Source organism: Nannospalax galili, unplaced genomic scaffold (genome assembly GCF_000622305.1).
Source record: "Nannospalax galili isolate Female #2095 unplaced genomic scaffold, S.galili_v1.0 scaffold32, whole genome shotgun sequence".
Classification (NCBI taxonomy): domain Eukaryota; kingdom Metazoa; phylum Chordata; class Mammalia; order Rodentia; family Spalacidae; genus Nannospalax; species Nannospalax galili.
In genome coordinates this window covers 1,786,876-1,804,937 of record NW_008335297.1, presented here as the reverse complement: position 1 = coordinate 1,804,937, position 18,062 = coordinate 1,786,876, and the positions used below count along the sequence as shown (strand labels likewise).

The following is an 18,062-nucleotide window of genomic DNA, read 5'->3' as shown; positions in this document are numbered from 1 at the left end:
TGACCTTGAACTTGCCCTGTAGCTGAGGCTGTCCTTGAAGTCTTGATCCTCCTTCCTCCACCTTTCTAGTGCTGGGCTTACAGGTGGGTGCCACCACGCCCACTTGGTTAGCTGTGAAAGTAACTGACTGTTGTGTATGTAACACATGACTGGTAAATGTCTATGCACCTAAGATCCCAGGGGTCACTGCATCTTGTTTATTTATGGTGGTTTTCTTCAGGTTGAGTCACTGAATATTCATGAAGCACACTTTTCACTGGTTGGCTTCTGGAGACTTCTTCCTAAAGATTCAGCTAATCTCCATATGTGTTCACCAGGTTTTAAATCTGGAGTCCCTGAGGCGTTGGCTAATGGTTTTTCTGTTTTATATTTCAGCCAAATACCTTTCCAAAGAAGCTTAAACTCTCCTATTGACTGAGCCCTAGGAAAAAGAAAAACCTCCAAATTTTAGACTTTTTATCTTTAAACATGGGTGTGCTAGCAGATGAGCACAGAAGTTTAAAAATAAAACTACAGCAGGGCGTGGTGGCACCTCTTGGAGGAAGAGGCAGGGGAATCTCTGTGAGATTGAGGCCAGCCTGGTCTACATAGTGTGTTCCATGCCAGCTGGGGTTACAGGGAGCCCTGTCTCAAAAACATAAAAAATAAAAATAAATAAAAATAAAAAATAATGCTAGCTGTTTGAAAATACTGACTGAATCTTTGAATTCTGTAAAGCAATAAAGGCATACAGAGGGTGAAGGGGGAGGGCAGTGGGGAGGACAACTGAGAACAAAGTATAATGACAAAAAAGCATGAAAATGCCACAGTGAAACCAATCACTGTATACTAACCAAAAATATTAATTTTAAAAACAGCACTCAAGGGGCTAGAGAGATGGCTCCATGGTTAAGAGCACTTGCTGCTCTTTCAAGTTCAATTCCCAGCACCCATGTTGGAAGGCTCAAAACCACCTGTACCCCCAGTTCTAGAGGATCCAGCACCCTCTTCTGGCCTCACAGGCATGCATATACACACACAGAGACACATAAATAAAATAAATCTTTTAGAAAAAGAGGGTACTCAACCCTTATATTGGTAAATATACTAGTGATGTTACCCAGAACTTAAGACCCAGAGTCATGGTGCTCACTGTAGAAAAAGTGAAAAGGATTTTATAAAGAGAAGAGAAAAACTTTTCCTCTACCAACTGATATTGATATTGGTATATTTCCTTCTAGGTTTCTTTCATATATTTTCTATTTCACATCATTAAAGTCATTTGAGTGTGTCCAATGTGCGACTAGTATGCAGCCAAGAATAGTTGTGAATGTGGTCCAACACAAAAGCATAAACGTAAAACATTGGGAGGCTCCTGATGGCTCTGGGGGTAAAGGCATTTGCTGCCAAACCTGGCGACCTGGGTTTACTCCCCAGACACCATATGATGGATAGAGAATTGACTCCTGAAAGTTGCCCTCTGAACACCACATGCACACTCATGCACCCATACACAATGAATTAATAAATAATAAATAAATGTAATAAAAAAACTTTTTAAATTGAAAAAAAGCATGAGGGGTGGGTTTTTGCAATTTTTTTTTTGTAACTTGATTGCATGGTTCTCAAACATGGACTTTGTAGGACATCAGGTCCTAATGTCAGAAGATCTGACACCCCTGCCAGGACACAGAATTTAATAGGACAGATGGTATTGATAATCTTAAAGTTTATTTTGTTCTTGAAACAAGGCCTTCCTTTGTAGCCCTGGCTACCCTGGAACCCTGCTGTGTGGATCAGGATGGCTGTGAATTTGGGGCAGTCTTCCTGCCCCTCCCTCCTGAATGCTGGAATTATTGGTGTGTGCTGTGACACCTGACCTGAACATCTTCAGGCACATCACTGCACTGATTTCTATAGAATTCTTTTCAGTTGTCACTCAGCTAACTGTAGTTGGAAATTCCATGTATTTTTGTGTCTGTATGCATATTTTACATATATACATAGCAATTTGAGAAAATTTTCTAAACTTTGGTATTTAGTAAGTACCGTATTTTCCCAGATGTGTTTCTGGGGATTGTCTTAGTTGCCCCAGCCAACTTAAATTGCTCCTTAGACAGTAAGGATAGTTGCCTTTACCAGAGTCGATTTTTGTCTTCAGTGTTTTTAATACAGCTTTTATTATTATAAAATCAGTCTTTATACAATCATCTCTCAGAATTCCTCCATTGCTTTTAAGTCTAAAAAATTACCTCCATCCAGAGCATGAGAAGAGTCTGTCCTTTTGTGTGATTTAAGATTTAACATTTGACTCTATAATCCATTTGGAATTTATTTTGGCTTGTAAGATCCTCTGAAAAAGTATTAATTAAATTGAGACCTCATTAACGCCTTTATTATACCATGGACGCCAGTAGACTGGGTGGCTCTGGCTTCAGCCTACCTCATGATTTAAGCACCGCTGCCCGCAGGAGGGTACAATTTGGCCCCAAGTCCCTTTTAAACAGTTTGTAAATTAGGCTCTTTAGCAGGGCTGGATGTCTTCCCGTAGAAGGAGCTGGGGGACCCAAACGGGCGGAGGGAAGAGTGAGGAAGCCAGCCTGACCTATCTTCTCCTTGCAGGTCAAGTGCTGATCTGCGCAAGCGACGACCGCACGTGCTCCCAGCTGAGAGACTATCTGACTGCAGGTGCCGAAGCCTTCCTACTGCGGCTCTACAGGAAGACCTTCGAGAAGGACAGCAAAGCTGAAGAGGTGTGGATGAAGTTTAGAAAGGAGGACGGTACAAGGAGAACTGTGAAATCCAACAAGAGACCCAAAGATGCCCCAAACAAACGGGCTTCTACCAAGGAAAGGACTCTCAAAAGGAAAAAGCGAAAGCTGACTCTAACGCAAATGATGGGGACCACTGAAGACCCGCCAGAGGAAGGGGATGCCGACCAGGGACATCACAGAGAAATAAGCAGCAGCCCTGAGAGCTGCCTGGGAGAAATTAAGCATGAAGAGTTTGATTTAAATTTGTCATCTGACGCAGCTTATGGCATCCTGAAAGAGCCCCTGACTATTATCCACCCGCTCCTGGGTTGCAGTGACCCCTATGCCCTGACAAGGGTACTGCATGAAGTGGAGCCCAGATACGTGGTACTGTACGATGCGGAGCTCACCTTCGTAAGGCAGCTGGAAATCTACAGGGCCAGTAGGCCAGGGAAACCCCTGAGGCAAGTCAGTGCTGATTAACCTTTTTCTCCAGGCTTTTGGTTTGACAATTCTGTAGGACTTAATACAGAAACGTATCTGGCTTGCCTGTTAATTTCCTTACCTATAACATAAGGTTGAGGGGAGGGGGGTGTGCTTCCTAGGCTGCCTAGAGAACTGATATTTGTAGCTCCTGGCTCTTATCTGTGCCATATTCTGTGTGTGTGTATGTGTGTGTGTGTAGCTTATGGGGTGCTGCATCTGAAAAAGTCTGGAGAATTTAGAACAACCTGTGTAATCCCTAAAGTTAAAATACTGATGACTTAGCTAAATATGTTTTTGAGAATTTTAGACATGCACACAATGTGTTTTGATCAAATCCACCCCCCTTTCCTTCTCCTCCAACTCTCCCTCATCCTTCCTTTCCCTCCAACTCGCCCTCTGTCCTCACCACCACTTTCCCCTCACAGCTTCATGTGTTCTTTTTCTTTTTTTAAACAAGAGTCTATTTAGTGCTTCCTATATGTGCATGGGTATAGAGCCACCCACTGGTGATGGGTAGCCTCTCGGGAGCTGCATCCCTGAAGAACATAGTTTTAATCTTCTAAAACGCTTTGTACTTTTTTTTACTTTTTTGGCATTTTTTATTTATTTATGGGTGCCTGTGCCACGTAGTACATATGGAGGTCAGAGGACAATTTGTAAGAATCAGTTCTCCTCTTCCAGCTTTATGTGGATTCAGGGGATCAGGCTCAGGTCAGGCTTGGCAGTAAGCACATTTACCCGTTGAGCCATCTCACTGGCCCACATCTGATAAATTTTAAGAAGTGACTCTAAATTTCATCTTCATAAACTAAAGTGTTTGGGAGAATTACTATACCAAGTTTTCTTAGGTTTCAAGAAATATCTATTGAAAAATCTACCGATCTATCAGATGAGAAAGTGATGCCTCCCAGAGAATATGGTGTTCTTTCTCTCCAGCTTAGCTGAGGGGAAATAAACAGCAAAGTTTAGTATCCTGAACTCAGTCTGAACCAGAAGCAGAGCCAAGAGAAAGCTTTCTAGCAGCCTGATGAAGGCAGCCTCTTAGAGCAGAGGTGGGTGGAGGAGCTGGGTCAGAAGCAGTACATACAGACCGGGTGAGACCACCACAAGCTGGTAAACTGCCCATACCTGCTGTCCATCAGCTCTGAAGATAGCTTCCATGCACTAGTCTTTCTTACCCAAGAACAGAGCATTGTACTGTTTGAAATCAGTGTCAAGAGCAGAAGGAACCTAGGAATTCCACTGTCAATAGAAAACTGAGGCCCAGAAATGGCAAAAGACTTGGCTTCAGCCATATGGCATATCCGTGGGCCAGCCGAGTTCTCCAGACTCACCCAGGGAGGTGTTTAATTCAGCCTCTGCCACAAATGAGACAAAAAGCAAGCCCTTCAAAGGCAAGTACACCAAATGATTTTTTAGATTCCTGATACCGTCCATATGTCCTCCTGTCCGTGTATTTATATAAAATGTCTATGACTCCATTCTGTTGAGACATGAACAAAAAGGAGTGGAGAAAGTACTGTGAAGTTAAAGGTCATATGGATCTCATTTGTTCATTTTAGACTGACATTGAACTTTCATAAGCTGGTTCTAATGACTACTATCCAACTTTTAAATGATTCTTTGGCAGAGGTGCAAAGAAAAAAAGGAAAAAAGAAGCCTCTAAGAGATTTTGTATTTTTTATTTGTTTATGGTTATGAGGGAAGACTTATTCTATCCCTCTAGTTATATTTCAGTATTTACCTAAACTCTGTTCCTCCTTTTATTGAAAAGAAAAAGAAACCTCATTCGGTAACAAGACCTTTGCCAGGTGGGGTTTAAGCAGCTCAGTTTGAGTAATTGTGCAGTGAGTGGAACATTTTATTCTTAGTCAAATATTTGTTACTTGAGCATTCGAGGCTGCTGACTTCAAATGCTCTGTGGTACCCTCCCAGGGATTAAAAATTACATTTTTGCAATCTAAAAGAGTTCTGTCTTAACCTGCAGGGTTTACTTTCTAATATATGGAGGTTCCACGGAAGAACAGCGCTATCTGACTGCTCTGCGGAAAGAAAAGGAAGCTTTTGAAAAACTCATAAGGTGAGACAGAGGTGGTCAGCGTGAAAGGCTCACGAAAGGCCTTTCAAGGCCAGAGGCTTCCCTTGTGGGAGGCATATCTGACTGCCTCAGGAAGAGAGGGGAGGAAGATGGGAGGGGACCAATCATTCCTGGGACATGCCTCCTACATGCTTCCTTTTTAATCTCTCTCCCGCTCTCCTGACACCTCTGGTTGTTGGATAGGGCTTTAGTTAGTAGAGTTCAGGTTTTATCCCTTACCTGGAATCTTGAAAACAAAATGTTTCAAATTTCAGATTTTTTTTTGTAATACTTTTGTATATGTGATAAGATATGCTAGTGATGGGACCCAGTTATAAACATGAAATTCATTTAAATTTCTTACACACATGACCTGAAGGTCACTGGCTTCATCTTGTTACTGCACCTGCATATAAGATATAACCCATTCATTACAAGGTCAGGTGTGGAATTTTTCCATGTGTTTTATCATGTTGGCAAGTCAAAAGGTTTAGATTTTGTAGCATTTTGAATTTTAGATTTTCAGATTACGGATGCCCAGCCTGTATCAGAAATGTGATAAGGGAAACTGCTCTTTGTTTATGAAAAAAATATCATATACAACAGCAGACATACAACAAAACCACTTCTCTAAGAGACAAATTCTTAAACCACCTCCTCTGTACCTTGTACACAAGAGTCCACCCTTTTAAAAAACTTCCCCCCTCATAAAATCTCTTATCGGTAGATGGGTGGCTACTTTACCAAGAAATACTTTTATTCCTCTCCCACAACCCCCAGTTCCAACATCTTCACTAGAATCACTGTAGGATAGTAGTTTTAAAGGTGTACTGCTTTTCTGAACATATGTATATGTTTTTGAGAATGGATATCTATCACATTTCCCATCAGTTTAAGAAAAGGACTCTGCTTATGAGCTGGTCCCAAACTGGCTGTCTGCCTCTGACCCCTAAAAGCATCCAAGAAATCTGATGGCCACTCACAGGAGGAGTCAGGGAGATTGCAGTGCTCCTGGACAGTGGACCAGATGATACAAGGGGCCTTAGAATGTAGGGCTACACCAGGCCTCATGGAACTAAGCCAGAGAGAGCCTAGACCAGAGAAAAAGATGGCCTGCACTGGGCATAGCTGGGTCTCCAACACTGCCTTTCCGTGCCTTGGATTTAGGTAATGTACAGTGGCAGCCAGCCAGGCGCAGAGCTAAACAGAATCTCAGAGTGAACAGCCATCCTACTGGGCTGGCTGTGGATGCTTAGCATATGTGTGAAGTATATGTCTACCCAGGTTAGTCCAGAATAGAACTTTATAGAAATAGGTCTTGGGTCCCTCTGAAGGGGTTCACCATGGTATGTGGACAGTACCCACCCTTCATATCGCCCAGAACCATAGTGTTGTTAGTTCTCTCAGCCTATGGAAATGGATTCTCTACCAATTTGCTCTGTGCGATTACTTATATTGTGTATTGTATGTATATATATATATAAAATATTTCAGAATCAGTGTTATAATGAGCCAATTAGCATAATCGTCTTCTAGACCTTCAGCCCCCAAGTTTCTAACAGTGATGAGATACTGAGCATCTAGTACATACCAGGCCCAGTGCTAATATTAAAGTGTTGTGGTCAGTGTGGTACAGAAAAGCCCTTTCCTTCCCAAAGCATAGCCTTTAGACCAAGGTTCTAATGACTTTAAATGCTATAAACAGCGGGCAGAGTGCTGCTGACTGCAAAAGGGAAGGAACAAGGTGTACAGTAGGAGAGGGCTAAACAGTAGGGAACAGCTTTATGTAGTTGAAAAACTTATGGGAACTGCAGGCAGATGGGGTGGAAAAGGGTCCAGAGGTGTGGGAGGCCCCATGAGCCTTTAGAATTCTGAGGCAGCACCGCATGCATTCTAAGTGGGGATGTGGCATAAGTATACTTTTAAAGGCTTTCTCTGACAAGGAAACTAGGAGATGCAGTTGTCCAGTGGGAGACGGTGGCAGCTAAGATTAGGTTAATGGAGACAAGGGGACAGATGGAAGAGACACTTATGAGATAGTGTCAGAGAAGCAGTGACTCTAGGTGTGGGCCAGAACTTCCCAGAAGAAGAAACTATTTTTCCAGCATTTTTAAATCATCTTTAAACTTTTCCCTGATTAAAGTAATCATCACCAAATTACAATGAACAACTAGAACTAAAGAATTCTAATTAAGTTGTTGGTTTTCATATGTCAGGGGATCCTTAAGACCTATCTTAGTGATCTTCTTGGAAGGATTCAAGTGAATTGGAAAGAATTGTGGTTTATTAGCAAAACAACACACATTAAAATCAGAAAGGGAAAAGGCCCAGGGAAGGAAGAAGTACAGGAAAAGCAGGTGTAAGCTTCCAGATGGCCTACCTGGGTAGAATCATAGAAATGCACTTAACTCCCACCAGCCACGTGCCTTAGCACTCACAGAACGCCGACAACAGAGGAACTCACCCAAGCCTTGATGTCCACAGTTTTCACTGAGGTTCAGTCACATAGATACAGAGCACCCACATGACTGACTCCAGCAGCCCTGCCAGAGCAAAATCAGGTGTTCACCACACACTGTTAGCATAAGCTGATCAAGCTCAAAGCCTCAGGCACACCAAAACCCTCCTAGCAGCAGAGTATTCACAGGCTCATAGCTCATCCCTCTGGAGCTGGCCATGGCCTAGTTCCGCAAACAGACCTTTCTTGGCAATGTGCAGAGCTTGAACAACTGCAGTCTGCTCAGCTAACCCTTTCCCACACCGTGTTGTCACAGAGGAGTTGGTAAACCGTGAGAAGGGTGTCACCTGAGACGGTGAGCTTTGTGCTCTAGACTTTTATGACTCAGCTGCCTCTTCTCTATTCCATGGGATATAGGGGGTGAGGGGGGGTTCTCATTAAGAAAGGGGACCTGGAATAGATAGCAGTATAGTATTGTGGAGCCCTCCTGTATAATACTGTGCAGTAGAGTACTGTGGAGCACTCCTGGTTTGTAGAGGAGGTATAGCTCATTGCTGGAGGACCTTCAGAACATGTGTGTATTCTAGGTTCAGTCCCCAGCCCCTACAAAGAAATACACATCCATTTTAATGGAATTTTACCTAAAATTCTGGCCTCTTTTTTTTTTTTTTTTCCTAAACTCAGTGGTGATTGCCTCTTATTATTGATAGGATCTTCCACTTGACACAGTAATCAGATTGTTATACTGTTTAGAGTCCGAAGATACTAACTTTCCCAGAAGACTGGGGGAATTTGAGTGGTGTTTGTTTTTAAAAAAAACAAAGCAATGTTTGGGGTACATGGCCAAAAGGCATTTGGACTACGCCTAAGGGTAGGGAAAAATTTACTATGAGATTAAGATAAGGGGCATTTGCCAAGACCTCCATGGGTGATGTCCTAAGACAAAAGCCGGGCTGCTGTTTCAACAACCAGAGAGGAATGAGCCAGGTAGACTGGAAGCCAACAAGGACTGCTTAGCCGGATTGGAGATCAGTAGATTACAGGAAAAACGTGAAGAGAAAACAGCTCTCATTGCTGCAGAATGGGAATAAAATGCTCCCTGGGTGGACAGTCAGCACGTCCTCTTGAGTCAGTCACCCACCCACAAAGGGAAGGGTAAAGTTACTTGAGATTTTTGCTGCTAGAAAATCAAATTAAGCCATGTGAAGAGACTTCTTCCAGAGCACCTCCTTCCTACATCACCGTGTTATAGAAGCTGTTCAGACACCACTGATTGCAACTTTGAGGGCAAACCTGAGCTACGTCTTAAGGAAATAAACAATCACTGAAAATATTAAAGCAAAAATAGAAAGCCTCAGTATTTGAGGGTATGATTAAGCAGAAATAGAAATGTGGGGTTTTTTAATTATTTTGTGTCTGTCACATAGAATAATTTCGACAGTTACCTTAACTGGTAAAAGCAAGGGACTAGATATTTCTAATGCTGAGAACTTAGTGTTAATTTGGTTAGGCAGACTTGTTTTCTTTATAGTCCACATTTTATTTATGGAATGTGTCTTTTCTCTGAAATTGAAATAGGTGGAAACTTTTGAAAGCAAAATCTTGAACTTTTTAATATAATCCTGGATAGTCGGGGCAGGGGTGGTCTGGTAGTAATAACAACTAATATTATGCAGCGGTTTGGATGCAGGCACTGCTCCAACTGCCTATGTGTGTCTTGTAATCCTCATGACAGTCTTTCGAGGTAGATTTTATATCATCTCCATTTTAGAGATGAAAAACATGAGACAGGAAGCCACTGAACAACTCAAGGTCACACCACCTGTGCGTGGCTTCAGATTGCGCACTGAGGAGCCAGGCTTTCCACTCCTGACTCTGCTGTTCCATCCTTCACAGATGCAGACTGATGGGGAAGCTGGGATGGCCCATGGGTGAAATAGGTAGAAAATAGAGAAGAAACAAGCATGTTAGAGAAAAACAAATTGAGAAGCAGCAGTGCTCTTGGATGGTTTGCTCTTTGTCCCAACTAGGGTGCCTTGGGTACATCTGGGGAGCATTGCCAGCGCCACTGCCAGGCAGGAGTTTTCAACACAGAGCCGTTGATCCTGCCCTTCAGGATGCTGAGGAAAACAACCAGAGCCCTTGTCCATCCCTGTGATCTGCTCTAACAGCGCTACACTTGTAGGTTGCTTCACACAGTGTAGAATTTAAAGTTAACAGTTTCTAGATGGTAGATTGCCTATCTGGCATGCCAGAGGTCCCGGGTTTGAGTTTTGGCACACATGTGCACACACAAATTGTAACTTCTCTTCTTTCATAGTATCTTAAGTGGAATCCTGCTCTAAAGCATCATGTATGCAGAGTGGCTAAAGACTTGGTCCTTCTGATTTCATCTCCTTCATAAGGAAATCCTTGTTCTATCCTTGCAGAAATTAGTTCCTCTTGATGGTTCCTCCTGTCTTCCTGTCTTCCCTTCCCCAGTCTCTCACTGCAGTTCTGTCCTGTGTGTTTGTTCACAATTGCCTTGTTTCTTTAACTCCACTGCAAGCCCAAGGAGGAAGAGGACCGACATTTTTCCTGTCGCAGTAGGCACAGATGAGACACATGGTAGCTGCAGCCTTGTGAATTAAGTATAACAAACCTGATGGTTCGAAAGTAAAACTGCAGCACAACCAGCTTACTCTGTGATTATTGAGAGACTTACCTTGATGATTTGTAGCTCTTAGCTAGAATGGCATGGGCCTCCGGACTGCCCAGGGATGAGACCCCTACTGAGCTTCCTCAAAGGTAGAAGTATCGTATCATTATTTTTAAAAATTCATATTATGTTTATTTATGTATATTTATTTATTGAGAGAGGGGGAGGGGGGGAGAGAGAGAGAGAGAGAGCATGCACACACGTGAGAGGTCAGAGGACAAAGGAAGTCAGTTCTCGTTCCACCATGTTGGGTCATCAGGCTGGTGGCAAGTACTTTTACCCACTGAGCCATCTCACAGGCCCAATGATCACGTTTATATCCAGAACACATGGAACTCTCCATAAATGCTTCTAAGCAAATGCACGAACGAGTAGTGACTGTGGCTCCCAGGTGTTTCTCAGGATGTTGGTTCTGTTTTAATCCCTGACAGAAATTTGACTTCTTGTATTAACCTTTGTTTTCCTTTAAAACTGAAGGCATTCAACGGGACCTCCCACCTGGAGATTTTTCAATCAATGTTCTATCATATCTGTGTTTTCGTTTTAATCATCAACCTTTAACCCTCCCTCTTTATGATAACCCTGAAAAATATTTGACTATAACTAATTTGTCTTTAAATAAAATTAACATAATAGCCTTACAACAGTCTCAAATAATCTCAGTAAGAACTTTTTTACATGCTTCTGCCTTTAAATATATACTAAAAAGAGCTTTTCATTTTAACTCTGGAGGATCAGGAAACAGGGCCCAGACTAGATACACCCTGCTTTAATTCTTCCTGTCTTTAAATATTTATTTCTAATATATTCCTTTTCCCACTACAGTCATGTGGCATAGGTGATCCTCCTGCCTCAGTCTCCCAGGTGCTGGGATTATGGGCATGTACCACCACTACCAGCATGTAGACCATTTTACGTACTAGGCCTTTCAGAAGATTAAAGTCTAGAATGTTAAAATCAGGCTGTATGTAAGATGTTTGCTCTCCTAGGGAAAAGGCTAGCATGGTTGTCCCTGAAGAACGAGAAGGCAGAGATGAGACCAACCTGGACTTAGCAAGAGGCACAACATCCACAAACACTCCTGCAGACACACGCAAAGCCGGTGAGTCCTACCTGGGGGCCCAGCACCCCTGTCACCTGTAGAGGAGGCTGTGAGGCCCCCAGAGTTACTTTTTTCTAAACAAACTTAAAAACAAAAATCAGGGACTGGAGAAGTGGTTCAGCTATTAAGAGCATGTACTAAACCAAAGAAACAGAAATCAGTTAGGAAGGGAACTCTAAAGTCTGCCCCCAAACTATAACCTCAGCTCTGCCATTTACTCACCAGTCTCCACTGAAGGAAGAGGCAGTGTCATCTGTGAATTCTAAGCACCCCAGCTTAGAATGAATGAGTTATGTTCCATTGCTGGGCTGTAATTGTCTGGTCGAGTCTCCAGATGTACTTTACTGAAGACGCACTGATGAAGCTGGCTAATTTCTTATCTTGCCCCAGGAGCCACTTTGGCTCCTGGAGTAGCTGCAGGTAGCTTCCCTTTCCACTGCTCGCTCAGGTTTGTGCATAGGTGGAACTTATTTAGGGCAGGTGCATGTCCTCCGTGTTCTGCATGTGTTTGCTGCTTCTTGGTGTCTGTCCAGATCCCAGGTGTCTGGCAGTCTCACTGCTGTGTAGCATTCCAACTTGCATGCCACCAAGACCTGCTGGATTCCAAGTGCACCCTGATCCAGAAGGAACCATTTCCAACTCCCCAGAGTCCTAGTCTCCCATAGAGGCCAACATCTGCTATCAACCAAGTAACATGAGAGAAATAATTAGACTGAGTTGATTTAGCCCCTGATGGGATCACGTACTCTTAGAGCACTGGGCCTGGGAATTTTAGTGACCTTCAGGAGAGCAGCTTTCATCCCCCCTCCCTTCCCTGTGATGCTCTGTCTCATTGCAGACTCTGAAGCAATGAAGCTAGCCATGGAATGAGACCTCTGAAACTATGAGCCAAAATAAATCCTTCCTCCTTAAGTTGTTTTATCAGGTATTTTGGCAGGTGCTGGCAAGATAGGGCCTGGCAAGATGGCTCCATAGTTAGAGGCACTTCTATGCAGGCTTGATGTCTTGAGTCCAATGCCCAGATCCCACAAAGTGGCAGGAGAGAACTAACTCCCAAGAGTTGTCCTCTGACCTCCATTCATGCGCTATGGTGCATGCATGTGCGTGTGCACAGACACAAATACAGACACACATATAATTAAAGAAAACATAACCTGAGATGCTTGTTGAAACTGTAATTTTTCAGGCTTCAAACTTAGAAATTCTGCTTTGGTGGGTGTAAGCAAGGGTCAGCATCTCAAGGGCATCTGGTGGAGAAGGTCCTTGGACCATACCCTGGAGACAGTGCTTCAGAACATCTGTGCCTTTTTGAAGTAGACTCTCAGCTCAGCTAGGCTGGTGACGTTGCATGAAAAACTACATAAGACGGTGTAGAAGGAAAGAGAGTCAAGCGTTCGGTACCACACAGAAGCCTCTGTGAATTTCCTATTGCTACTGTAACACAAACTTGAGTGAGGAGAGCACTCGCTCAATATGGAGATGAAAGCTGTGCAGCCAGCAAGAAAAGGGTAGGCAGCACAGTCTTCAGTGTCCCCCGCCATGGTCTACTTCCTTAACTAGGCTCTATCTCCCAGTAAAGGACAGCTATAGCTTCATCTGTGATGTAATCATTGATGAGGTCAGAGCCCTCATGGCCCAGTCACCTCAGTACATTTGCAAGACCAAGCTGTGGTTGAGCACATGAAGTTTTTGGAACATTTCATATCCAAGCCATAGCATCAGATGGTCCAGGATAACCTGACCTCAGAATGTTTACCCGAGTCCCATTGGCAAAGGCCTTGCTTACCATGTCAGGTAACCCTGCCATACAGAATTGGGGAACTGGCATCTCTGAGTGGGGCATAATTCTGCCTACAGTAGCCTTTGACACTTGAAAATGTTGTTGTTGAGGCTGAGAAGATGATCAGTGGCTCAGAGCATTTGCTGCACAACCATGTGAACCTGAGTTCAGAGTCCCAGCACTGGCTTTAAAAAGCCAGGCATGGCTGAAAGTGTCTATAACTTCAGTGCTGTGGCAGACAGGAGGATTGCTGGGACTTGCTGGCTGTCAGCCTAGCTCCAGATTCATTGAGACCCTGTTTCAAGGGAATAAGGTAGAGAGTGATAGAGCAGGACAGCAGCTGTCCTTCCTTCTCTGGCCTCCACATGTACACATAGACTCATCACGCCCACACGCACGAAGTTGTCCTTAAAACAGCACCATTATCTCCCCTGGGATTTTGTTGGAAATGCAGTCTCAGAGCCTTCAATCCCAGACCTGCTGAATACAGAGCCTGCTTCCTAGCATGACCCCAGGTGTGCACCTTAGAGTGCGAGAAGCTGCTCTTCCTGCCTCTTCCCTTTCCCCATCCCTGAGTCCACTGAGGTCATTCCACCAGCCCCTACTGCATATCAGGCTTTCTCTAGAACCTGGAGATTCTGTGCCCAGTACCAGTGTGCAGGAACCAGAGGGCAGGGCAGAGCACAGGTGTTGGTGTTTGTGAGTCACTGCAAGTCCCCCACTGCCAGCAGATTCCAGTTTCCCTGTTAGCTCTGTTTACTTTAGGGAAAACTACCTCAGCTTTCCTTCCAAATATTTTTTGAAACAATAGAAAAGTGTGGAATAATACCACACAGTACTACATAACCATCCATCCAAGGTTAAAAACAGAGGCATAGATTTTGAACCTATTCATAGTTCATCCTTGAGCCTTCTTCCTCAGCGACATAACTTAAAATACCACTTTAAAAAAAAAAAATAGGTGGCCAGGAACAGAATGGAACACAGCAGAGCATCGTGGTGGACATGCGTGAGTTTCGAAGCGAGCTCCCGTCCCTGATCCACCGCCGGGGCATTGACATAGAGCCGGTGACTCTGGAAGTGGGAGATTACATCCTGACACCCGAGATGTGCGTGGAGCGCAAGAGCATCAGTGACCTGATCGGCTCCCTCAACAACGGCCGGCTGTACAGCCAGTGCGTGTCCATGGCCCGCTACTACCAGCGGCCCGTGCTCCTCATCGAGTTCGACCCCAGCAAGCCCTTCTCACTCACGCCCCGCGGTGCCTTATTCCAGGAGATTTCCAGCAGCGACATCAGCTCTAAGCTCACGCTCCTCACGCTCCACTTCCCCAGGCTCCGGCTCCTCTGGTGTCCATCTCCCCACGCCACCGCAGAGCTGTTTGAGGAGCTCAAGCAGAACAAGCCCCAGCCCGACGCGGCCACGGCCATGGCCATCACAGCAGACTCAGAAGCCCTCCCCGAGTCGGAGAAGTACAACCCCGGGCCCCAAGACTTCTTGTTAAAAATGCCAGGGGTCAACGCCAAAAACTGCCGTTCCTTGATGAACCACGTGAAGAACATCGCAGAGTTGGCCACGCTGTCGCAGGAGCAGCTCACAAGCATCCTGGGGCACGCGGGAAACGCCAAGCAGCTCCATGACTTCCTTCACTCCTCCTACGCAGACGTGGTGTCTACTGGGAAAATGAGAAAGTGACCAGCACCTGGCCCTCCCTCTGGCCCAGCATCTCAGCTGCCCTTTGTCAGCCACAGGGGGCCCTTATTTATTTATTTGCACAGCAGTTCTTTCCTGATGCTTTTTAAGGATTGTGCATTGTGTCTCCAAGGTCTTGGGCCAGAAGCCTGGATTCCTTCCCCAGTCGTGCTGAGGTGTCTTCCTGCCTTTCCTGGCCTGCTCCCTCCCCTCTGTGCCAGGCTTTCTGTATCCATTTTTAAATAAGGTGATGTAGGATGAGGCAGAGCTGCCAGTGTATATTGCAGGCCCCCACAAAGGAAGCAGAAGGTCGTGTTTGCCACATGGCCTGGTAAAACACACTAAAACACACTGTGGAGACCATACTGCTATCTCCACAGGGCCCCATGGACCCTGAGAAGGGAGATCTGTGTTCCTTACCAGCTTCCTCCACCCATGTTCCTCAGCTTCATCTCTAACTCACAGGGATGCCCTGCTACTAATTTGAGACATTTCCTCCAGAACTGGTCAACTAGTCTCCTGATTGCATACATGTACATAGCATGTTGTAACTTGATTGTTCCAAACCAATGTTTTTAAACACATAAATGAATTGATGATCTACAAGATTTGATGATGTGATGGAGGAGTCTCAGTTTTTACACTGTTACACCTCCAAAATCCCCAGACATCCCCCTGCCCCAGCACTCTTCCCTGGTGTTAGACACCACCAGCACCCTGAAGCACGCTGCCCTCTCTGTCCACTGCCCATGTCCCTGTGCTCACCACATCTCTTTCCCTGGTGAGGATTCATTGTGAGCAAAGGAGGGGCCCACATGCTTTCTAGGTTTCAGTTTCCCCCTTTCCAGTTAAAGAATTGTACATACATAGATTGACACAGAACACATAAAAATTCAGAAGAAATACTTAGATACTTACAAACCCGTGAACTGATCTCATGGTTGATTTAGGTGGCTTTTCGCTGAAATTAATGCAAGTGATTCATAGCATCTTCATCACATTTTTAAACTGTGATATATAAATATTAATTTTAGCTATTCATGTGTTTAGTAATGAGCAGTACATTTCCTACCTCAAGAGCTGATACAGACAATTCTCCAGCCTCACTACACAGTTGAGTGTCCCATCCCATCAGCTGTCCTTTGGTGTGTCATGCTGAACTGGTAGAAAGTGGACCCAGTAGCAAAATGTCATCTTCAACTTTTGCAAAAGCACTTTCAACATTTCCTGTTGGCATCTTGATTTATTGGTAATTAACAGTACAGTTGTCCCTCAGTATCCATGGGGGGATTGATCCCAGGACCCTCCAATGGTAGCAAAGTCTATGGATGCCACAGTCTTATATAAAACAGCATAGTATTTGCTTGTGACCTCTGCCCAGCCTCCTTTTGACTTCAGACTGTCTCTAGATGGACTGATGCCATGAAAGTGATGTGCTACTCTGCATTGTGTAGGCAATAATGACAAAAATAATGTTCGGTACAGATACATTTGTGTCCTCAAATATTTCTAGTCCTTTGTTGGTTTCTTATTTGGTTATGGAAGACTGATGGGAGTAGAGGGATCCTGCATTCTCTACAAGGGTACTTCAGAAATGAATTGAGGGTGTTAAGAACCACTGAGTTATCATAGAGTTTTATATGGTGATATAGAAAATGGGGTTAAGATAAAAAATTAAGATGGGATAAAGATTTGAACTGCTAGTTTTTCGATAATTATAGCTGCCATTTACCTGAGTGCTTGTCTTATCTGTTTTGTTTTGTTTTTTAATTCACAATTTACCATAAAAGAGAGGTGGTTGATTTGCATTTTACAATAAGGGAATTGAGATTTAGGAGAAATTAAAAACTTGCCCATGTTCACCTGGTGGTGAATGGAAAAGCTTGCATTTCATTCAAGATATTTATACTTCTGAAGCCATTATTTCAACTTTATTTCCAACTCATTCATTTGACTCATGATAGCTGGTGGTCTGCATGCACAGTATGAGCACAAGACTCTAAAAGTATTAAACAAGGGAAGAGCAGGGTTTCCCTGCATGTTCATCTAGGAGACAGAGTCCCTACTGAGGACAAGCAGTGACAACAGGGTTATAACCTGCAGGTAGCAGAGCTTCCATCACGTTATGTCCCTCATTTAAGATCTGGATGTGCAGTGTCAGCCGCTTCCCAGCTCAAAGTCCATGTTTGCTGTGAAAAGGATCTACTAACTTGTTCCTGTTCTACAATACATATCTATATATATGTATGTGTATATATATATATATTTCTAGAATGGAACACAGAACTCTTGAATGATTGATGTTAACATTCACATTCTTGTTTTACTGAAGAGTTCATTAGTGGTTCATAGCATATTAAAATGGACATGCTGCTTCTGCCTGTGGTATACAGTTACTTTGGTGTAATTCCGCCTCCCTTTTTTTGTTGTTGTTTTGTTACAAAAACAAAAATCTTGGCATAGCAGGAGCTGTGATGGAAGTTTCATTCCACATTAAGTTTCCAAAACTAAGCTCTTCCCTAAGCCATAATTTTAAACATCCTGTGTTATCTAGTGCAGCAGAGCTAAATCTTCAACATGCTGACTTCCAATATCCCTCAGCTCCCACAGAGCTGTTTGCCATGCTGCCTGTGGGACGTGAGAGCAGGCACACCATCTCGGATGTGCTTGGACATGACTGATCATTTCTAATGGACTCTAAACGGTCATTTCAGGAGACAGACTCACTGCCTCTTCCTCCACAGACTGTTTTTTGTATTTCCAGTTGTGGAAAGCCTTCAGTGTATCCATCAACTGTTTACTTTTTTCAGGTTTTTATTTACACATTTTTACAATCTAAGAATCTAAACTGGTCATGAATGAAGCTGCAGGATTAAAGTCTGACTTTATTTGCTTGCGGCACTTGCTACCTTTGTTTTTTTATTCAAAGTCCTAAGTATCCAATTTACTGATGAGTGCCTGGGTAGCTTTTTTAAGAACCTTTAAAAGCTAGGTCAACATTATTTATTTTACAAGTGGTTTGCATACAAATTTGAAC

The 18,062-nt window shown here is 43.7% G+C and overlaps 1 protein-coding gene across 1 annotated transcript in view; it reads left to right on the top strand.

Annotated features, from left to right (window-relative positions):
• Ercc4 (ERCC excision repair 4, endonuclease catalytic subunit) overlaps window positions 1–16,727 on the top strand; it is a 31,680-nt gene extending 14,953 nt beyond the window's left edge. The window contains exons 8-11 of the mRNA XM_008829905.3: window positions 2,602–3,196; window positions 5,206–5,298; window positions 11,441–11,553; window positions 14,295–16,727. Coding sequence (XP_008828127.1) covers window positions 2,602–3,196; window positions 5,206–5,298; window positions 11,441–11,553; window positions 14,295–15,028 — 1,535 coding nt within the window. The 3' untranslated portion in view covers window positions 15,029–16,727. The remainder of the gene's footprint in view (window positions 1–2,601; window positions 3,197–5,205; window positions 5,299–11,440; window positions 11,554–14,294) is intronic.
• The last annotated feature ends 1,335 nt before the right edge of the window (window positions 16,728–18,062 follow it).